At 49.5% G+C, this 20,659-nt stretch overlaps 7 protein-coding genes across 7 annotated transcripts; 4 read left to right on the forward strand and 3 right to left on the reverse strand.

The window, feature by feature from the left end:
• Positions 1-1,149: 1,149 nt before the first annotated feature.
• On the reverse strand, positions 1,150-1,855 carry FMAN_11410 (putative ribosomal protein L12; the record flags this gene model as incomplete). The annotated part of the gene is made up of 5 exons (XM_041834218.1): positions 1,150-1,163; positions 1,216-1,540; positions 1,593-1,713; positions 1,764-1,797; positions 1,852-1,855. 5 exons carry the CDS (start codon positions 1,853-1,855, stop codon positions 1,150-1,152), a joined length of 498 nt encoding a protein of 165 aa, XP_041684504.1.
• Positions 1,856-2,259: 404 nt separating this feature from the next.
• On the reverse strand, positions 2,260-4,892 carry FMAN_11411 (putative SEC23; the record flags this gene model as incomplete). The annotated part of the gene is made up of 7 exons (XM_041834220.1): positions 2,260-2,284; positions 2,340-2,539; positions 2,586-3,680; positions 3,736-4,212; positions 4,269-4,563; positions 4,621-4,751; positions 4,800-4,892. 7 exons carry the CDS (start codon positions 4,890-4,892, stop codon positions 2,260-2,262), a joined length of 2,316 nt encoding a protein of 771 aa, XP_041684505.1.
• Positions 4,893-5,409: 517 nt separating this feature from the next.
• FMAN_11412 (uncharacterized protein) lies at positions 5,410-6,423 on the forward strand (the record flags this gene model as incomplete). Its single annotated transcript, XM_041834221.1, has 1 exon — positions 5,410-6,423. One exon carries the CDS (start codon positions 5,410-5,412, stop codon positions 6,421-6,423), a length of 1,014 nt encoding a protein of 337 aa, XP_041684506.1.
• Positions 6,424-7,189: 766 nt separating this feature from the next.
• FMAN_11413 (uncharacterized protein) lies at positions 7,190-10,917 on the forward strand (the record flags this gene model as incomplete). Its single annotated transcript, XM_041834222.1, has 3 exons — positions 7,190-9,378; positions 9,434-10,140; positions 10,193-10,917. The coding sequence occupies 3 exons, from the start codon at positions 7,190-7,192 to the stop codon at positions 10,915-10,917; spliced, it is 3,621 nt and encodes a 1,206-aa protein (XP_041684507.1).
• Positions 10,918-12,548: 1,631 nt separating this feature from the next.
• On the reverse strand, positions 12,549-14,499 carry FMAN_11414 (uncharacterized protein; the record flags this gene model as incomplete). The annotated part of the gene is made up of 2 exons (XM_041834223.1): positions 12,549-14,233; positions 14,286-14,499. The coding sequence occupies 2 exons, from the start codon at positions 14,497-14,499 to the stop codon at positions 12,549-12,551; spliced, it is 1,899 nt and encodes a 632-aa protein (XP_041684508.1).
• A 500-nt stretch (positions 14,500-14,999) lies between these two features.
• FMAN_11415 (putative subunit of pre-replication complex) lies at positions 15,000-17,756 on the forward strand (the record flags this gene model as incomplete). Its single annotated transcript, XM_041834224.1, has 3 exons — positions 15,000-15,072; positions 15,136-17,668; positions 17,723-17,756. 3 exons carry the CDS (start codon positions 15,000-15,002, stop codon positions 17,754-17,756), a joined length of 2,640 nt encoding a protein of 879 aa, XP_041684509.1.
• A 1,043-nt stretch (positions 17,757-18,799) lies between these two features.
• FMAN_11416 (uncharacterized protein) lies at positions 18,800-20,329 on the forward strand (the record flags this gene model as incomplete). Its single annotated transcript, XM_041834225.1, has 2 exons — positions 18,800-19,100; positions 19,194-20,329. 2 exons carry the CDS (start codon positions 18,800-18,802, stop codon positions 20,327-20,329), a joined length of 1,437 nt encoding a protein of 478 aa, XP_041684510.1.
• Positions 20,330-20,659: the final 330 nt, after the last annotated feature.

Below are 20,659 nucleotides of genomic sequence, written 5' to 3' on the forward strand. Positions count from 1 at the left end.
CTCATGCTTACCTACACTGCCCACTTCCCCAACCAACAACAACTCGAACCCCAGATAAAGATTGCGCCAATTTACCATTTGACGCGGATAAACGACTCGGCGCAGAGAGGGAAGAAAGTATGGGCCAAGGCAAGTATTTGTAAATTGAATCATTGAGTATATACCAAGCCAGTATTGCTCCCGTCCTTGTTGAGCTGCATGCAATGTACCTAAGGTATGCAACGCACATACAGGGGCCCTGCGCTACGAGGTTGCTGCAGCATGTCCTGATAGTCATTGGATCCATCAATCATCCATGCCAGCATGGGGCGTTGGAAATGGTTGGAAAGGGGGCCTCTGATCCCACCCGTGACCGTGGATGCGAGTGATATTCTATGAATACCCTCAGATGCGACGAGACTATTGAGGATATCGCCCATCATACCACATCGCTGGTGTACTTGCCGCATGTGGATAGAGTCTCGGCATTTTATCCATTCAACTCAACTCAGCTGTATCCTTCTCACAACCCTGAAGATTTCACATAACTTGATGTAGTCTCGTAAGCAAGTAGATCAGACTGAAGGTGTGCTTCTTCAACTGATTCATAATTGAAACCTTGGTAAACTTCACGGAGAACTGGCACTCTCAATGGTGGAAACAATGTCATGTAGGTTATGCCATGAAAACGCTTACAGCTACCACAAGTACGACTTGATTCAAATTCTTCCCGGTTAGCTTAGATAGATGGTATCTTTCTCAATGCCCATTTCTACCTATTCGAGGAGACATCGCGAGTAAGAGATTGTGCAGTCCAATAGAGTGGCAGGGAGATGTTCTCGAAATAAATGGAAGGGAATTTAGATTGGAAGTCCTGCAACTCTGTATTGGAAATTCTGTGTCATGTGGCCATGATGATGGACCGCTACATCCACAAGAGCTTTATCGCTAGTATGTCGCGGTGAGTATTGGGCCTAAGTTCCTCTCCCTTGCACAAAAATAGAAATAAACCACGGGGCAAAATGGTAGATTTCGGAGTGAGTCAAGGGTTCATAATTCCGAAGCAAATCACAGGGACTGGACGGAAATGATTTGTCATGGCCATCGATCAATGAGTCTATTTTCTGTTTCTCATACTGGTGAGATTTTTGAATAGGGCGCTAGAAACATTTACTCCTCAGGGACTATTCGCATATTAGCATAATGGTATTTCAAGGAGGGGGCACCAAGACTTACTATCGATGTCTCCGCTGTCAATGGCCTCGATGATAGCCTGGGGAGGCTTGCCGTCGACCTGGCAGCCAACACTGTAGGCGGTTCCGAGAATCTCCTTGACAGTACCAGAGAGCTCCTTGGCGAAAGACTTGTATCGCATGGTGCGGGCGATCTCGATGATCTCGTCAAGGCTGACAGACTTGTTGTGCTTGATGTTCTTCTCCTTCTTGCGATCACGAGGAGGCTCCTTGAGAGCCTTGATGATCAAGGAGGAAGCAGTGGGCACAACCGACACGGCGGCCTGACGGTTCTGGATGGTGAGCTTGACAGTCACGCGCAAGCCTTTCTAAGGACAATTGTTAGTGTACTTCAATATGCAATGGGATCGAACACCATACCCAGTCGCCAGTGGCCTTGGCAATGTCTTCTCCGACCTTCTTGGGAGAGAGACCCAGAGGACCGATCTTTGGAGCAAGGGCAGAGGAGGCACCGACCTCACCACCAGTGGCGCGGAGGTGGCTGCAAAATGTCAATTTCATGGTGTCCGAATTCTGCGAACGACAACCTACATCACCTTGACCTCATTGGGATCGAACTTGGGAGCTGTTCATCGTGTAAGCAGAATGATCGTGCCTGATGTTCGGGAGTGAGACGAACGCATTTTTGTGTCGTGAAAGTCGGCAGAGGCTCGAGGTTTGCGTGCCGGAAGTATGGAACAGGCAGGTTGATCGAAGAGAAAACTTGAGGTTGTCGCGAAATATCGAAACTAAAAATGCAGGATGTGGGCCCCACATTGCCCTAAGCTGCCGAGTCAGCAAGCATCACGTGCTATCATGTTCCCAAACAGTGGAGGTGAACTAAACCATCACAACGCAGCGAGGTACTCAAGATTATAGATCGACGAAGGGCTGGCCTCGGATTTTGATTAATTATAATGCATCTTAACTAATATTGTGGGCTTATGAGAACTGCGTGGTCACTATCTACACCCAATCGTAAGACTTGAATTTCCATTGACTTCTTGAGATGGCAGTAGGTCTGCGATACAGCCGTTCGTTGGCCACCTCAATTGGTACCGCTCACAGCAAGCCTAGAAAGTTTGTTAGCTCACCTCAGTATGTGCTGCCTACTGGGTTCAAACTTACTTCATCAAGTGGTCCATGAAGGTCTGTAGAGATACGTCGTCTGTGAAAATTGTCTGAGCAGTGGTGGCTCCTACACCACCATATGGACCAGTGGTGTGTGTAGTAGATGGGTTAAGCTTGGACAGGAGGAATCGAGCCTGAGAACCGCCAGCATCGCAAACAATGAATCGAGGAAGAGGAAAGCGGTCAGTGATGAGATCCTAGACAGGTTAGTGACGGATTGAGAGTGGTCGAGGGTGAACTTACGCGAGCATCCTCCTTGGGTTGTTCCAACAAACCAGCGAAGTTCTCATAACCTTCTTGATCTTGGTAGCCAGCCTTTCTCCACTCTGCAATTGTTTCACCGTGGAAGATGAGAATGTGGAAGAAAGTATCGAGAAGCAGAATGTGAGTTGGTTGGATAGAGGCCGAATCCAAAAGAACTGGCTGGCCGCCATCCTGGTCGAAGGTGTAGGAGTCCAGGGTTGGCTGAATCATCACGAGTGAGTTACTAACATCTTCATGGTTGAGCACGTGGCGGTAGAAGGCTGTTTCATCTGGAGAGTTGTTGAAAACCTGCAGGAACTGGCTTCGTCTGAGATGGAACATGAATTGAGGGTATAACGTAAAGTTCTTCTCCAGTCGGAAGGATGAAGGATCATCTTTCCTGTAGTCCGCGAATCTGGAGCAGAGGCGAATCAACATTCTGTCAACCCAGCGTAGGACATCAGGGCCATCATCAACCTCGGCCTTGAACACGGCAATTCGTGACATGAGGACAGCGGCGGCCTCTTGGTCGAAGGACTGCGCGATTGCTGGGTCCCCAGCAGGGCTACTAAGGTTGCGGGCGACAGTCGTGACGCGGAGGTGGAACTGGCCCGACGAGTGCTGATAGTACGTCAGGAACTGCATCATGCCCTTCTGCGGTGCTTGTTGATGTGTGGCAGGACCTTGGCCGGCAATCTCAAAGTAGATACCGTAGCTCGATTTGGGGTCGATGCCGCACATCTTCCAAGAACATGTGTTGCCAATTCCACATTCAGTCTCGCCCACAGAGATCGACTTCTTGTTGAGAGAGACTGCGTGTCCAATGAGACCTGTGACCTTCAGTTCCTTTGTGGTCAGAACTTCCAACACTGCGTTGAAACCCATGAGTAGATTATCATCGCCATCCTTCTCAAAGATTCGTACAAATGATTGTTTGAACATGGAAGAAGTGAAACTATCAGTCAGAATCATGTGACCACCGGTTGAATTACATAGGCCCTTCATTTCGAGGAGACCGACCTGATCCAGACAACCAGCAAAAATGTCAATAATGTGACCATTGTGTGCCGTTCGTTTGGCCAAGTTCTCGTAAAACTATAATGAGACGATTAGAATGAGCTCAAAAGAGTGCAAGTACCGAATGACGCACCTTCAGAGCCTTTTTGTAATACTTAACGTTGTCCCGATCAATATCATGGTGGGATCGGATAGGCTCTCTCAACTCGGGCCCCACGACCATGCCAGGGCCTTCAGTAGCAGGGCCTCCAGCAAAGAGCATGATGCGCCCACCTGCATTCTGGAAAGATGACTCCAAAAGACCGACGGCAACGCTGAGGGCAACTCCGGTGCATCGAAGGTTACGTCTGTCATTCGCAACTGGCCAGGGGTCCTTTTGAAGGGATTCGAGAGCCTTGGTCAGCTGGAACTCGGCCTGCTGGACAGGGAGGAGGAAGCGAGATGCCGGGCCGGCAGGGAATGGGCGACCGGGCTGAGGTTGCAAGCCGGGTCGTACGCCGGAGGATGATAGACCAAGCATCTCCTGGACTTGCTTCGCAGCATATTCTTTGCTACCTCGGAAAACATAGGACTTGGCGCATTCCTCGTAGCCGATCTCGTGGACATGAGCCTGTATAGGTATTAGTGGTATGACATCTGGATGGTGAAAAAAAATGAATGGCATACCATTGTGCCATAAGTGATGAGACCAACAAGAGCGTTCTCGGGAAGCAGACTCAAACTCATCACAAGCGATTCTTTCAAAGAGGCGAGGCTGTCAGCCTCCTGGCACATATCGACGACATAGAGAAAGATCGGGGGCGCGGGAGCAGGTCGTGAGAGGCGATATTCTATCGTGGTATTCGCAGGGTGAAGTTCGGGGGGGATAGCGTTTGCAGTTATGTCCTTGTAGTGAGGTGGAAGCTGATTTCTCGAAAGGCAGAAAGGACAGATCCAAACTCTGGCACGAACATCGACTTGACTTCAGTATCAGGTCAGCTCATGAAACTAGAACAATCGTTTTCAAAGGGCATCGTACCAGAACGGGTTCAATACAGAGCGACAGGGCTGTTTGCATGTAACGGGCTCGAAATGGAGTAGAGGAGTATCGGGCTTCTCCTTTAACGGGGTATAGAGAGCGCCGATGGGCACGACGAGTCTAGAGGCTTCCTATATAGCGTGAGCTCAAGATGGAGTGTTATGAAGCTGTAAACATACCATACGTGAGCTGGGAAACACATTCCAGCTTAGACGGACACCATCGCGGTCCTCGACCTCGCTCCATTGCTCCTTGAGCGTCTCGTAATCCATCGTTGGGGTTGGCTAAGTAGCAGGCGCGGGGCGGAACGTTGAAGAAGTTATTATAGGAATTGAAGGTAAAAAGTGAGTATGGCAGTTGGCTTGCCTTGTAGAAGAAATGCAGATGCTGGACGCTGAGATAGCAACCAAAGGTAGGTAGGGATGTAGCTATGTGTTCACAACAAGACTCAGGCTCTGGCCAGGTTCCAGATTGACGACCCTAGGTAAGTACCTAGTGGGGCAAGGCTGAGAGGTGGCGCTCGGTGCCCCGATAGATAATTAGTATTTTAGGCAGGTAAGGAAGGTAAGAACCATAAGTTTAGGTAAAACTTCCAAAGTAATACGGGGTAACTTTTCTTTGATTATTCTCAAATATTGTATAAGAATATTGTTATTTTCATATTTACTGTGCAAAGTTGATCAAAACATTCCATACATCTTCACTTACCTGAAGGGCATTGCATTTATTTTATAGCCTACTGACCAATATCTCTTATCCTAAATCTTCTTGTCTTCCTACATACTACACATGGAAAAGTCCGCAGCAGTCACCGAGCCTGAGCCATCGTCACCTGTCACAGTCTTGACCGGTGAGACTCCAGAGCATCATGTAACACTGCCGCCTTATTCTGGACCTTCTGTCTCGACAAGCGCTGGTTCCGCCCCGACCTCACAAGCCACAGCAGCCCATAAAGGCCCAGCACGCTTTCCTGGATTACCGCGGGTTGATTACCGTCTTTACTCTCCTCCTCTCTTCAAACTCTCCAACGACTATAAGACTCTCTCATCTCGTGCGGAATATCTATCGGCCAAGCCTGAGGCGCTTATCGCTCTCATCCGCGCACAAGCCTCGGTGCCTCCCAAGCCCCAGATTCACATTCGTGGTAGTCGGGGGCGCAAAGTCGATTTTGACATCAAACTTAACCTTCTGAGCCTGCTAGTCCCAGATGATGATAACCAGCGTTTAGACTATATTCGATGTGTTGGCGATGGGGAGCTAGCTTATCGTGGAGGTCTCAAACCTGATGTCCTACCCGAAGTCGGCGATGCTGGGTTGGACGAATGGTGCCGCCGTTTCATTCAGGATCCTGCTTCTGTCAAAGTCTTTACGCTTGAACGAGTGGTCACAAACCTCGATACGGCATGGCTTGAAGGACAATTCCGCAGCCTCGTGGCAGCACTCAACTACCGTGGCGTAGTTGATGTCAGCTTCGTGGTTACCCATAGTCGTGTCGTGATACAGAACCCGGACAAAGTCAATCAGTTCTTCACAAGTGTGACCAGCCTGTTCTCTGGCAAGCACAAATACGAAGTGGTCAAAGCCGTCTGGCCATTTGCTACAGCGAAGAACGGGGAGCCTGACAGAAGGTGCATTGTTCAGAGTGAGGAAACTTGGTGGAGAGAGTGGAGGGATCCAATCAAGTACGCTATCTCACAGAAGCGTCACGGTTGGGTCACAGTCGAAGACAAGCTTGAAGCTCTAATGGAAGGTAAGGGGCATGAAACAGGAATTATTGATTGGGGGCCGGAGAACATGGGATAATGTGCTATTGCGGAATCTTGATGAGCTGTTCGTCAAGCGAACGGCTGACTGTTCCAAGGACTGCAGCATTGGCCCTTATTGATGTTGTAGTATTTTAAAATATGATATTAATAATTGACTCATAAGTGCCTAAGGAAAAATGCAATCCTGATGATACAGTGCCTTTTACTTAGTATCAACCCGGGGAAGGTTTATAGCCAGTCCGAGGGGAGCAAGAAAACGTCGAACCTTGATATAGGATGTCAAAATAAACCCAGTAAAAGGTATCTTAAACTTGGACTAAATTGGTACTAAGTTACCTAAATCTTTTTATCGTCCGACATTTTTTCCCTCCCTATCTCCGCCAGCTGAACATGTCTTCAGTTGACAAGATCGATATTCTTCAAAATCATGTATAGCTCACAGTGAGTCACACCGTAGGCTTGCTCCGCCACGGGTCAGTTTGAAGTTGACGCCTGAAATTTATGAGTCAGTGGTCATATATCTCTGTATCACCTGTCAGCCTTGTGAAGGGAAGATGAAGCATTAAAGAAGTAAGGCAAGCCTTCTTTTTGTTAGTAACTTCATTGATACAACAATACGCAAGACGACAACCCTCCGCCGATCCTCTCTACCTTATCTTACCCCTGCAACGTTAGCAGGACCCCCCTCCTCCCAACTACACTTCGAACCCAGCCTATCTTCTTTGAGGCATAGCGCTTCTAGTTCACATAACATCATTCAGCTCATATATACCCGGAATCTGGAGGAGAATCTCATAAGAGTTATGGAAAAGACAGAACGAACATCACTGTATGGGTTCGACTCGCACGAGACTGCCCTATGTGTTATCCCTCCTCGTGGACTTTGGCCATCAGTGGATCACCTGAGAAGTCTTTATGATAAGGCGTATTCTGCGTGGCCTCCCCACATCAATCTTATCTACCCATTTGTCCAGCCTGAAGTGTTGGGGAATGCAGCTCAAGCACTCGAAGGGCTTGTGATACAGGATCGGGCTCATCTTGCGCTCAATGTCGCTGACTGTTTCAAACATAAAAGCCGCAACACTGTCTTTCTGGGTTCAGAGTCAGATTCTACTACAATCGAGCTCTCAAAGATCAGGGATATAATCTGCAATGCTCTTGGCTGTTCACATAGAGCTCGGAATGAACGCTTCGTTCCTCATATGACCATCGGTCAGAGTGAAGACGCCTCAGCTGCCCCTCATCATTTTCTCCTCGAAAAGGCCCGCCTCTTGGCACCGATAGAATGGGAAGTGAAAGAAATTGCTATTCTTATCCGCGATGGCGCACTTGCGCAAGGCGGAAGCGGACCACGGCCTATGAGGCTTTGGGGGACTCTAGATCTTGAACTGGGAATCTTCCGTCGGATAACACCACCTCAAGGTTTCAATGATCATATAGACAGATTGTCTACTATTGCCTTCCAGCCATGCTATCACTCAATCCAGTCTTCAGGGGTCTGGGAAACGGCTGAGTCGATAAACACATCTCCGGATACGAACGAGGTCATCCTTGAACAATTGGTTGTTGCTTCTTATAATGTTTTGGCAGAATTTGAGTGGCCTCCTCAATCATATCGGCATCCAGCTCTGGTGGAAAATCTGCTCTCGGCTCATGCTGCTGCCGATATTGTTGTTCTCCAAGAAGTCACAGACCATTTTCTTCCTGACCTCCTCGCCAACAAGGATATACGTAGTCGCTATCCTTTCGTCACTCATGGGCCTCCAGATCATCCCGGTATTGGGCCACTACCTAGCCTCCTCAATACTGTCGTCTTGAGTAGATTTGAGTTTGAATGGCACTATCTCCCATTCCATAGGAAGCACAAAGGCTGTACCGTGGCCCGGTTTCCCGGCATCGGTACAAGAGATGCTGACGATGGAAAATTCAAACCCTGGATCCTTGTGGCGTGTCATCTGAGCCAAGGACTCACTGACGGCGCCGTCGCCACCAAAAAGAAAGAAGTCCAGAAGATGCTCGATTATCTGTCTGCTACCTTTCGGCAACACCCATGCATCATTGCTGGGGACTTCAATCTTGCGACTTCAACTTACACCATAGATGCTGCCAAGAAAAAGAATGATATTTCTGCCCAAACTGTTCGTCAGTTGCGAGTCATCGACCGGACTATCTCGGATTCTGGCTTCTTAGATACTTGGCTGGCAACGAGACTGGAGTCAGGCGAATCTTCAGACATAGCCAACGAGAAGAGGAACGTCTTAGACTCCTTCCAGGGAGAACAAGGGGCTACTTTCGACCCACTGACAAACACACTGGCGTCTGATCTCGTTGGAAATGGGCTGAATAACAGACCGCAGAGATATGACAAGATCCTGGTCAGGGCAAATGGCCACTATAACCCGCGTGGTTTCAATACTTTTGGTCAGACAGCCTTCGATTCAATAGAGAAGAGTGGTCCCACATACGCCAGTGATCACTGGGGCATAAGATGCCTTCTGGTAAAGTCGTCGCCCTCTGATATGTCTCGATGTTGTGTCCCTGAGATGAAAATTGCACTTCGACAACCTCCTCCTGGCTTGGCTAACAGCGAGAGCTTGGAGGACTTCTTGGAAGGACATGGATGCTTGCCTAATGAGCGGGAAAGGACCGACCGGAGTGAAGCGATTAAGACCCTTGAAATGGTTCTTACAGATGCTACGTCCTCGATTTCAGAGAATGAATCCCGATCTGGACCTGCATTTATTGTGGTCCCAGTTGGCTCTTATGGCCTCGGCGTCTGGACAAGTTCTTCTGATATCGACTGCCTGTGCATTGGCCCATTCAGCTCAAAGACATTCTTTGCATTGGCTGTTCAAAGGTTGAAGCGAGCAACGACCTTGGGCGTCAGAATCTTGCGACGAGTCAAGGCCAATTCAGGTAACATGATGGAGTTAGAAGTCAATGGCATCAAAGTCGATCTCCAGTATTGTGCAGCTACATCGATAGCCGAAAGGTAGTATTGACTGATGTCTATATTCAAGATGGAAACTGCTAATTCGCGGATATAGATGGCCTGAAGTTATGAAGCGCCCAGCCAGCGACCCAGCGTTTGCCTTGTCTTTCCAGGCACTTGCTAAGCTTAAGCCTGTCCGCGATCTGTTCTACCTTCGCCGCTCACTTCCAGATATGGTACAGTATCGAATGGCGCACTTGTTCATCAAATCTTGGGCCCAGGCGCGAGGTATTTATTCGGCAAAGTTTGGATTCCTTGGTGGTATTCACATAAGCGTCCTCCTTGTTCCGGTCTGTAAAGCATTGGCTTACGAGAATGAAAATGTAACCCCAGCCGATATTGTCGTCACCTTCTTTCATCATTACTCGGAGTTCGACTGGAAGAACTCGATGGTCTTTGATTCGTTCTTTCACAAAGAATTGAGATATAACCGAACATTCCGAGAACCCCTCTGCCTGATCGGTTGGCATGCCCCGGCGCTCAACACTGCTCCTGTCGCGTCTACCCCAACAGTGGCTACCATTTCTTCTGAATTTGGTCGTGCCAAAAAGTTGCTGTCAGATGATGACTGTACCTGGAGTAAGCTACTGGGTATTGAGCCCGAGACAGCTCTAGGATCAGTTCAAGCCCCAGCATCTACGGAATTTTTGCATGCGTTCAAAACATACATCAAGATTGATGCGCATTACTGGGGCCCGTCGGAGGAAAAGAGTGGTCGCTTCATCGGCTGGCTTGAGTCGCGTTGCGTTATGCTACTAGTTGGTAGGGGACGTTTCTCTCGTTTGGCAAGACGTATCATGTTGACATTGTCTAGATATACACAGGAAACTGAAGCACCTGCCCGCACGCATATGGCCATCTCGTTTCTTGGATGTGTCTGCGGGAGCAGAGACATCTGGCGCTGAGTATCATGGTTGTTACCTCATTGGCCTTGCATGGGACGATGACTCAAACAAAAAAGATGCCAAGGAGGTGGGTATGGTCATGCAGACAGTGCTACAAGAATTTGAAGCGAGGATTCGCCGAGACGAGAAGTACTATGACTCCCAGTTCTGTTGGATGAGTGCGACTGTCGCGAGGGCTCATGATCTTGGCTCACTGGAAGTCGATCAGAGTCTATGGGGAGAATATGGGGGCGAGACAGACGATGACGGATCCGATGAAGAGCTTGAAGAAGAGGAAGATTTCGACGATGCTGAGGTGGAATCAAAAGGGCATAATAGCACAGGGCCTGGATCCCGAGCTGCGGTTGTGGGCAAGACACCAGGGTTGGGCAAGTTTCGCACAGCTGCAGATGTGCTCAACCGGCTTCGCTGGGACCCCAACTTCGATTCAGGCGACTACATCATTGGCTACGAGGACCGCTTCCTCGGAGCTCGTGAGAGGGCAGTGGAACATTGGAAGACGGAGCAGACTGATGAGGAGTTTATCCCGCAGCACCGCATACTCTACTTCAAACGGAGGGAGGACAATGCCATTGTGTGGGAGCGACGGACGCGAATCGACGAGATCTTTGGCAGTGGTGTCAAAGACCGATAGGTGAATTCTGCCTGTGCATGACTTGTCATAATCGAATTAAGGGTCCTCAAATCACAGCAGAGATCGACACAGGAACATGGATCTGGTCTGACAGAGAAGCGGGCTAGCGCGTGTGAAGTAAATTCGGCGTGCTGCGAGACAGATGGATATGATGCATGTGCATGAGCTAGATTAAGTAAAATACTTATTAGATTATGTATTTACATGTTGTGCCGAATGGCGACAAACAACTTGCTCGTATCTTGTTTCGGGCACCACTGCATGCATGGTAAGACCCGAGCGAGGCCCGAGAGTGGTATCCTGTCATTGTAGTGGCAGCGTGAAGCATCATGGGATAGTGTGTGACAATCGGTTACTATCACCCAATAACCTCTAAAATAAGCCTCATCATCGCCTTTGCGAGGCCAGTTAATTTACAATGGGGGAGCCTCCGAGGCCCAAGACACATAGGAAATGCAAGATATTGGGCAAGCAGAGTGAAGGAAGATGCCAGCCCACTCACTCACTTGTGGGCTCTCCAAAAGGGTCGGTTACCAGATGACAGCTGCCATCTACTGGGAACCAGGATTCAAGTCTCAACTGGCGTGGCGCCAAATTCCAGGAGACTGGACTAACAGTCGCATCACATGCATGATGACGATGACCTCTATGGCTGGCAGTTGAAGGGCTGCTCTCATTCTCGCCGTGGTGAAGGTAGTATAAAGCTGTGCATGATGACGCGCTAGGTACGTGGGGGGTGGGACTGTTTCATGTTTCAATCCATCCGTAGAAAGAAGGCAGTAAAGCCCCCCTGCACATATCTCCGGTCCCTCCCACATACGAGGACCACCTCGACTCGAATTGAAATAGCATCAGCCTCACTTTCGGGTCCACGGATAAGACCATCGTGGCATTGCTGGCTCAGACCCTTGAGGATGGACAGAGTATAAAGCTTCTGGAACCGTTGATCGGTTCTCCTTCAGGCCTTTGAAGCAAAAAGCACTCCATCTCAACTTGAGTAACACCGTCCTCCCCACACGGGCCAAGTGACTTACACAAAACTCTCAAATACTTTCTCAGCACCTCCACAATGGCCGTTGTCGAATCTCAGGTGCCTGTCAACAGTTGCTGTACTGCGTGTTGCAAAGCAAACGATCTCGGAACTCACGACTACTGCGGCACATGTCCCAGGTGTCCCTCCTGAGGACTCTGCGACTCGCCAGCCGCCTCTGTAGCCTCAACAAACCGGCCAGAGGACCAAACAATCTTTTTTTTTGGGCTGCGTTGCTGTTCTCAAATCGCTTTTGCTCGACTCCTGATTTGCATGGCTACCCAGGATCTTGAAGAATCGCCAGATGTTGAAGTTGGATTGAGCATGGCAGTAAATGAAGGGGGACATGGCATAGCCGGTGAATAAATCCTTCAGGTTTCATGCACTGTGCCTCGGGCAAGATCGGGGAAATCGGTTGGTTGGGTGAATCAGGATGGTGACAAGATATTGACGATATTCATCTGGGATAAACATTCTTGCAACAAGAGCGGAACTGCCGCCACAGGTCGGCTAGCAGCATACGTCGTTCCATTCTTCATCAGCGTGTCCTCGTCTATAGTGCCTAAAGGTCCAGGCTCACGAACACCCCTTTGCCCTATGCTCAGGAAGCCAAACTGGAAAATACAGCGGCAATGGAAGTCTTATCATATTTGACGTACTTGCCCTTGCCCTTGTCGATTTCGTGATACCGGTCCCAAAACCGCTCGTAGAGAGGCTGTAATTTCTGGCGGATGTCCTCCCCAAACATTCGCCGGACTTCCCGCTCCATGCTGTATGATTTGTGTCGAGAAACCATGTCATCAAATGCGCTATTGAATTGTGTGAACTTCTCTTTGATCCTGTCCTTGTCTTTGCTTCCCAGCCCTTTGACAATCGAAGTAGAGTCCACAGGGCCAGAAGTTGGACGATGCGCACGATTGGTATGCACAGTGTCGAACAGGTGGACGGAAAGGTCTTTGCAAACATCCGTATAAGCCGCCGTTGCCTTTTTGCGCCATTGGTCGAGAATATCAAGTTTGTTCTCAAGCAGTCCGCTAAGTTCTGAGCTCTGAACCATTCTTCCAATGATAACAACGCTGTTGGCCAGGAATACCCCAGCAACAGCCCTACTCTTCATGAGTACGCGCGACTTCTGGTCCAAACCAGATAGGAGCATTTCGATGGTATCAGTGCAATAATGCGAAAAGATCTCTTTGCCGTCCGCTCCTATGTCAAAGGATGCTAGACTGGGGATTGCATCGGTCGAGCGTCCGCTAGCTGCCGCGTTGGAGCTCCATCCACCGTCCCCTAATGATATCATTATACTCGAGATGGGGCGTAGAAAGTGTACCATCGTCTGAAGGCGTTGCATTGTCTCCGAGACGAGGGGTATAGGAGCGCCATCTGACGGTAACATCTGTAGCATGCTGATCTTGCGCCTGGTCTCATCAAGGAGCTCCGCAAGGGACGATTTGGCAGTCTCTCGAACAGGCTTCAGGGCTGCAGCGAGTGCCCCTTTCAATTCTCCGGTGCGTGTTTCGAGCTTGCCTGAGAGAGCCGAGATGATCTCGGTGATTTCATATGCCAGATAACAGTCGGTGTTGAGGTGACTTTTGATATGAGCATTGAGTTCACGCAACGTTCGTGCAAGCTCAGCCATCGCTGCCTGGCAAGTTGATTGGAAGACCACGCCCCAATCCTCACGCGAGAAGACACTGCACACATTGTCGTATTCGGAGACAAAAAGGCCCTCCATAGCTTGCGAGTAGGTCCCTATACCGTTGGTCCCCGCACGGTAGACGGCATCTGGGCTCTTCTTCTTGGCGGTGTTGACACTTGCGGCAGCAAGATTGGCCAAGGATGTTGAGAGGTATGGGCCGCGTACCTCTGCATATATATGGGCGAGCTCAGAGGATCCGCTGTGGTGACTCTCAATGACATATGAATAGACCAGACCGAGCCGGGCTATTTTGTCCTGAGCCAGTGTTGGGAAAGGCTTGTCCTTTGTGATAAAGTGCAACGGCTCGACGGATCGAGGAGTCTCGGCGCGCAGCAGTGTTTCGAAATGGGATTCTAGCTGACTATTGCCAGACTTGATGAGTCGTGTTAGATCGGCCATCGTTTGTTGGTTGGCGCGCAAGTTGGAGGCTTTCATCTCGTTCAAGGCCTTCCCTAGACGTTTGATAGAAGCCAGGTAATTAGAGAGGCCAGCCTTCTCAGGACCGACTCGAATGATCTGCTCTTCGTCATTTTTGCTATCTGCAGGTTGGCGCAATCGGTCAATAGCGGCCAGGACCGAATCAACGTCTACCCAATGGTTAGTTGTCAGCATTTGCTGGACATGGAGTCTGTTTCTTACTGTTTCCCAATATCTGCAGGCGCCTGGTCTCTCCATTCAGAGGTCCTGCAACATCTTGGACACTCTTCCCTGTCGACTCGAGTCGGTTGAGGCACGATTGAATCTTCTTGGTCAATTGCGTCGTCTTTTCGAGCCGCGAATTGAGAACGTCAACCTCAGCCCTTGCTTCTTCATCTAAAGCGGTATGCAAGTTGCCAGAAAGCCCGACCGACATTGTGTACGAACACCGGTGAATAGCATCCGTTCAGGTAGTGGGCTAGCTTATGTGTGGTGGTATAGGAAAGACGTCGTAGGGGAGATCATTAAGGTCGAGAGTTATGAGTGCTCCACGTGGAGGACCATGGGGATTCCAGCATAAGGCAAATGCATACCTAGGTAGGCAGGCTTGGCGTATCCGTATGTACTTCCCTCTTAAAGACCAAGACCATAGGTCATTACGGAAACTGGACTAGCTCCCTGACGAAATAGGGCCCAGCGTAGCCACACATCAGCCACCTCTGAAGACCAGGTTTAGCTACCACTTTACGCGAAAGAGACGCGTTCTTCCGAAGGGAGCGCGGAGCAAATTCGAGCAGCCCCCTAGCAACGCCCCGCCTGGTTTACTTTCACCCCTCGATCTGATTACCGTTCAGTTAAGGACGTTAACTAGGTTCCATATCGGCATCACTTTTGACGAAGTCGCTCATTGAAACGGCAATACAAGGAACCGCCGACATGGACTCTTTTATGCTTCAAGATGAAGGCGTGCGCGATCGCATACGCCAAGCGGAGGAATTCCTTGATCCCAGTACGTCCACCGCCCGTTCTGCAAAAAGACCGATCGTTGTGCCTAGCTAACTCTTTTCCGCAGATGATCCCCAAGTCCGAAGTTATCGATCCGATATCATTCTTATGCTACAGAAGAACCAACGTCGATTGACCGTTAATCTCGATCATGTGCGCAACCACAGCCCGGACCTCGCACAGGGCCTCTTACAACAACCATTCGATTTCACTCTGGCTTTTGATCAAGCCCTGAAGAACATCGTCCAAACCATTCCACAGGCACGACCTGACCAGACCGCAAAAGACACAATTTATTACTGCGCTTGGGCTGGCAGCTTTGGCTTGAACGCTTGCAATCCCCGTACATTGTCGTCTCACCTCCTCAACTACATGGTCTCTATCGAGGGTATTGTGACTCGATGTTCTCTCATCCGCCCCAAGGTCGTGAAGAGTGTTCACTACAATGAGAAAAAAGACATGTTTCATTTTCGCGAGTACCAGGATCAGACCATGACCAACGGTGTTACCACTTCAAGCGTCTACCCTCGCGAGGACGACGACGGTAATCCGCTTATTACAGAGTATGGCTTTTGCACATACCGAGACCACCAGACCATCTCTATCCAGGAAATGCCCGAGCGAGCACCCGCAGGGCAACTTCCCCGCGGAGTCGATGCCATTCTAGACGATGACCTCGTCGACAGTGTGAAGCCTGGCGACCGAGTGCAGCTCGTCGGCATTTATCGAACGCTGGGTAACCGTAATACCAATCACAACAGTGCTCTCTTCAAAACGATGATTCTCACGAACAATGTTGTCTTATTATCTTCAAAGTCCGGAGGTGGTGTGGCGACTGCAACCATTACTGATACCGACATTCGTAACATCAACAAGGTGGCCAAGAAGAAGAACCTTCTGGAGCTGCTCTCTCAATCACTTGCCCCCAGTATATATGGGCACGATTATGTCAAGAAGGCCATCTTACTCATGCTTCTGGGTGGTATGGAGAAGAACCTCGAAAATGGAACACATCTGCGTGGAGATATCAACATTCTGATGGTCGGTGACCCGTCCACTGCTAAATCTCAGCTGCTACGTTTCGTCCTAAATACTGCACCGCTCGCGATTGCGACAACTGGTCGTGGCTCCTCGGGCGTTGGTCTCACTGCAGCGGTAACTTCTGATAAGGAGACGGGTGAGCGCCGACTGGAGGCCGGTGCCATGGTCATGGCTGACCGTGGTGTCGTTTGTATCGACGAATTCGACAAGATGTCAGACGTTGACAGAGTTGCGATCCATGAAGTTATGGAACAGCAGACTGTTACCATCGCAAAGGCGGGTATTCACACATCGCTGAATGCTCGTTGTAGTGTTGTTGCTGCTGCTAACCCTATTTTCGGCCAATATGATCCTCACAAGGATCCTCACAAGAATATTGCGCTGCCTGACTCTCTACTCTCACGTTTTGATTTACTGTTTGTCGTCACAGATGACATCGAGGATACGCGAGATCGACATGTGTCAGAACACGTCCTTCGTATGCACCGATATCGCCAGCCAGGAACTGAAGAAGGCGCTCCCGTGCGTGAGCAAGGTGGACAGTCCCTGGGGGTCTCGGCTTCAAATCAAACTGAGTCCCAGGGACCAACTGAAGTCTACCAAAAGTATGATGCAATGCTACATTCTGGTGTCACAATCACATCTGGTCGCGGTACAAACAAGAAGCCCGAAATCCTTAGCATCCCGTTCATGAAGAAGTACATCCAATATGCCAAGACGAGAATCAAGCCCATTTTGACACAAGAGGCTTCTGACCGAATCGCTGATATCTATGTCGGTCTACGGAACGACGAGATGGAGGGCAACCAGCGAAGGACCAGTCCTTTGACCGTCCGTACTCTGGAGACCATCATTCGTCTTGCCACAGCACATGCCAAATCCCGCCTATCAAACAGGGTGGAGGAGCGCGATGCGGCTGCTGCAGAGGGTATCTTACGGTTCGCTCTTTTCAAGGAAGTTGTTGAAGAATCGCGGAAGAAGCGGAGAAAGACCCAGACGGTTGACTTTGCATCATCCAGTGACGAGAGTTCCAGTGATGATGAAGATGACGATGGTGGCATTGCCAATGCCACTCAAATAAACAGGTCGACTTCGAGGGCTACACGCAACAGTAGTCGCCTTCAAGCGAGAGAAACCAGTGACACTGCCCGGTCCAGCAGAGAACTTGATGCTCCTGAGGATGACTCGCAAAGCACATTGCGAAGATCTAGCCGGCGAACACAAGACCAGTCACAATCGCAGGCTTCATTTGCATCCTCAATTCCAGCCTCTCAGCTACCATCCTCGAACCAGCTAGAGTCGCAGGATGGCGACGAGGACCTTGCCAGCGGTGCTGCAGCATTGGCAATTGACGATACTCCCATCAGCTCTGAGCGACTGACAACCTTCCGAACAGCCCTTGGTCAGCTTCTCAACACAGACCTGTTTGAAGATGACGCGGCCGAGTTGGATGCAGTCGTGGAGGCGGTGAATAAAAAGATTGGGAACCGTCGCGATGCATTTGATAAAGGAGAGGCCACAAAGGCGCTCCAGAAAATGGGAGAGGCAAACCAGATTATGTAAGTCTCCTTATTGCAACCACCCACGCGTTGACCTACTAACATTCATTCCAGGTTCACGGAGGGAGATCTTGTGTACAAGATCTAAATCTTGTAACGTGTCAGCAATACGAGGCAATCGACTGGCGTTGGTGGGATTTGTTTTGGTGCATCTATTGGTTGGCTTGGTACTACTATGAAGTTGATAACGACATGGATGGACACGAGGTTGGTCGAGTTATGTAGGTAGTTAATGATTGATGCCAGGTGAATGGAATTCCACAAGGTCTGTAAGGGTCTCTCTCAATACCTTCCTTAATCGAGACTTTGATTGAACAATTTGTGGACAATAAGTCTGCCTAATCACCTAGGTAGGTACAGGTGGTTTGAGCTGAACCCAGAGGAGGATGAATTGACCAGGATAGGAGAAACTCAAAATTTCCTGTAAATATTGAGCCACGTATCAATTGCTCAGGATGTGACACACAAAGAGTCTTTGATTGAATTCATGAGGTGCATTTTTTATCAGCAACCATAAGGTCTGATGATATATTCTGTTCGCTCCACTACCTCGTTAGGTGCTGACCTACCTTACCTTAGTACTATATAGGTACTAGGTAAAGAGGACACCTTCTATACGTAACCTTCCATCCTTACGTGTACCAACCTGGGCAGCAGTTCCCATGTGCCCAACCCACCACGGACACCGCCTAAACCAAAGTCACCTAGAATTGCTCACTCATCCGTTCCTTTGGAAGTTGGTCCATCTCTTTCTTTCTCGGCAACTCTGGCCTACCTACCTATACAACGATTCTATAACTGAATCACAGCTTAACTACCTTATACTAGAGTCACAGTAGTTCCCAGCAAAGAAACTGACCCTGGTATAGCAAAATTAAGAGTCTGGACCCCGGGCTGTTTCTTACGATCCGATTCGCATTCATACTCAACACCCTGACCGCAAACTCCACCAACTGCTGAATATTTCTATTCCTGACCGGTCCATGAGCCGAGACTGTACAGTCCCGCGGTAGAAATTGCCTTTATTCATTATCGAATAGCCAGTGTCTTTATAGGGAGTTTCTGCCGGTTCAAGACCTGTCTCGTACCCTTCCACATAACTGGTCATTACCTTACCACCTCACAAGCATCATGGCAGATGTAGCCGAAACTTCAGAGATTGGGCTGCCTACTGATAGCAGGGAAGCTGCTGTTGTAGAGGAAGAGAAAGACTTAGACCAAACGAAATCCGATGATGCAGGTGAACACAAAAACGGTGATGTATGTGCACCAGGCACTGAACCAGCACCTGAACCAGAGGCAGGGCCAAGGCCAGAAGCAGATAATTCCCCAAAACATCCCCCGTTGGCCATAATTGAGGGCAAGGTCAGCGACTCATCAGGCGAAGAAGCTGTCCCAATCGATTTTGTTACGATGGGCATGTTTATAATTGGTGAGAAGATTCATTAACCTACCTTAGCCAGCGCCCTTATCTACAAAACTGCTCCGTTGCTCAGATCACACACTAACTAACTCGACCGGAAAGACGATATCGACTTCATTCCGCCAACTCCGCCTGTCAAAGACATCCTTGGTGGTGCTGGCACCTACTCAGCCCTTGGGGCTCGCCTGTTCTCCCCCCCACCCAAATCTGCTTCGGTTGGCTGGATTGTCGATCAGGGCTCGGATTTCCCGCCCTCTCTCTCTACGCTCATCGATAGCTGGTCCACCTCGGCTCTGTTCCGTCATGACGGGCTTCGTTTGACCACGCGAGGTTGGAACGGCTATGAAGGCACTACCGAGAAGCGAGCTTTCAAATACCTGACTCCCAAGAAACGGTTGACTGCTCAGGATCTGACACCACCGCTGCTTAAATCACGGTCGTTCCACCTGATATGCTCGCCAAATCGATGTAGGGATCTTGTCTCCGAGATCACCTCACTTCGAAAGAAGGTCGTGCCCCTTGAGACATATACCAAACCCATCTTCATCTGGGAGCCTGTGCCTGATCTGTGTACCCCTGACGAGTTGCTCAATTGCACCAACTGCTTACCTCTTGTCGATATCTGCAGCCCGAACCATGCAGAATTGGCTGGGTTCATGGGTGACGGTGGACTTGATCCAGAAACAGGTGAGATCTCTACCATTGCTGTAGAAAGAGCCTGCGAGCAGCTTCTTGCAAGCATGCCTCTGCAGTCATTCTCTCTTGTTATCCGAGCTGGCGAGAAGGGATGCTACATCGCCAAGAATGGAGGAAGAAAGCGAGGCCGTGACCCCAAGGCGACCAAGCGACGAAAGAAAGATTATGTTAGGGGTGGCCTTCAGCCAGACACGGATATGGAGGCTTTGTTTGCCGGCCTTCTCCAAGATGCCGATGGTATTGTGGCTCGCGAAGAGATCGAGGTCGATCCTGGTGTCGAGAAATGGGTTCCCGCCTATCACACCGATCCATCCAAGGTTATTGATCCTACGGGAGGTGGGAATACCTTCTTAGGCGGCCTCGGTGTGGCTCTGGCCCGAGGCGAGAGTCTTGAGGACGCTGTAGCCTGTGCCACTGTTGCCGCAAGCTTCGCCATTGAGCAGGTCGGTGTTCCAACGATTGGTAGAGATGCCGAAGGCCGCGAGGCTTGGAATGGACATAATGTTGAGGACCGTCTCCGCGAATTTCGCAAACGTCTATGAATGAAATGAAACATTGGATATAGTACATCATAAACTATATTATAAAATTACGATGGGTTATAGGGGATTTAGAATAATAAGAATAGAGCACATTTGTATGGGTGTTTAGTCTTGAGTCAGTCACGAACTATAGGTAGTCTAAGCAACCCATTTGTATGGAAAGTCTACGGAGTAGTACCTACTTATCTAGATGTCCGGGTTTGCGTCTATTATATCAGTCGGCGCTAGATTGCTTGGTTCCGGCGTTGATGGAATGCCTCCCTACGTCTTGTATGGAAAGGCAAATTGTTGCGATCCTCACCCAGCTTGGGAGGTGTTCAAATCTTGTCA

This window comes from Fusarium mangiferae, assembly GCF_900044065.1.
Source record: "Fusarium mangiferae strain MRC7560 genome assembly, contig: FMAN_scaffold008, whole genome shotgun sequence".
NCBI lineage: Eukaryota > Fungi > Ascomycota > Sordariomycetes > Hypocreales > Nectriaceae > Fusarium > Fusarium mangiferae.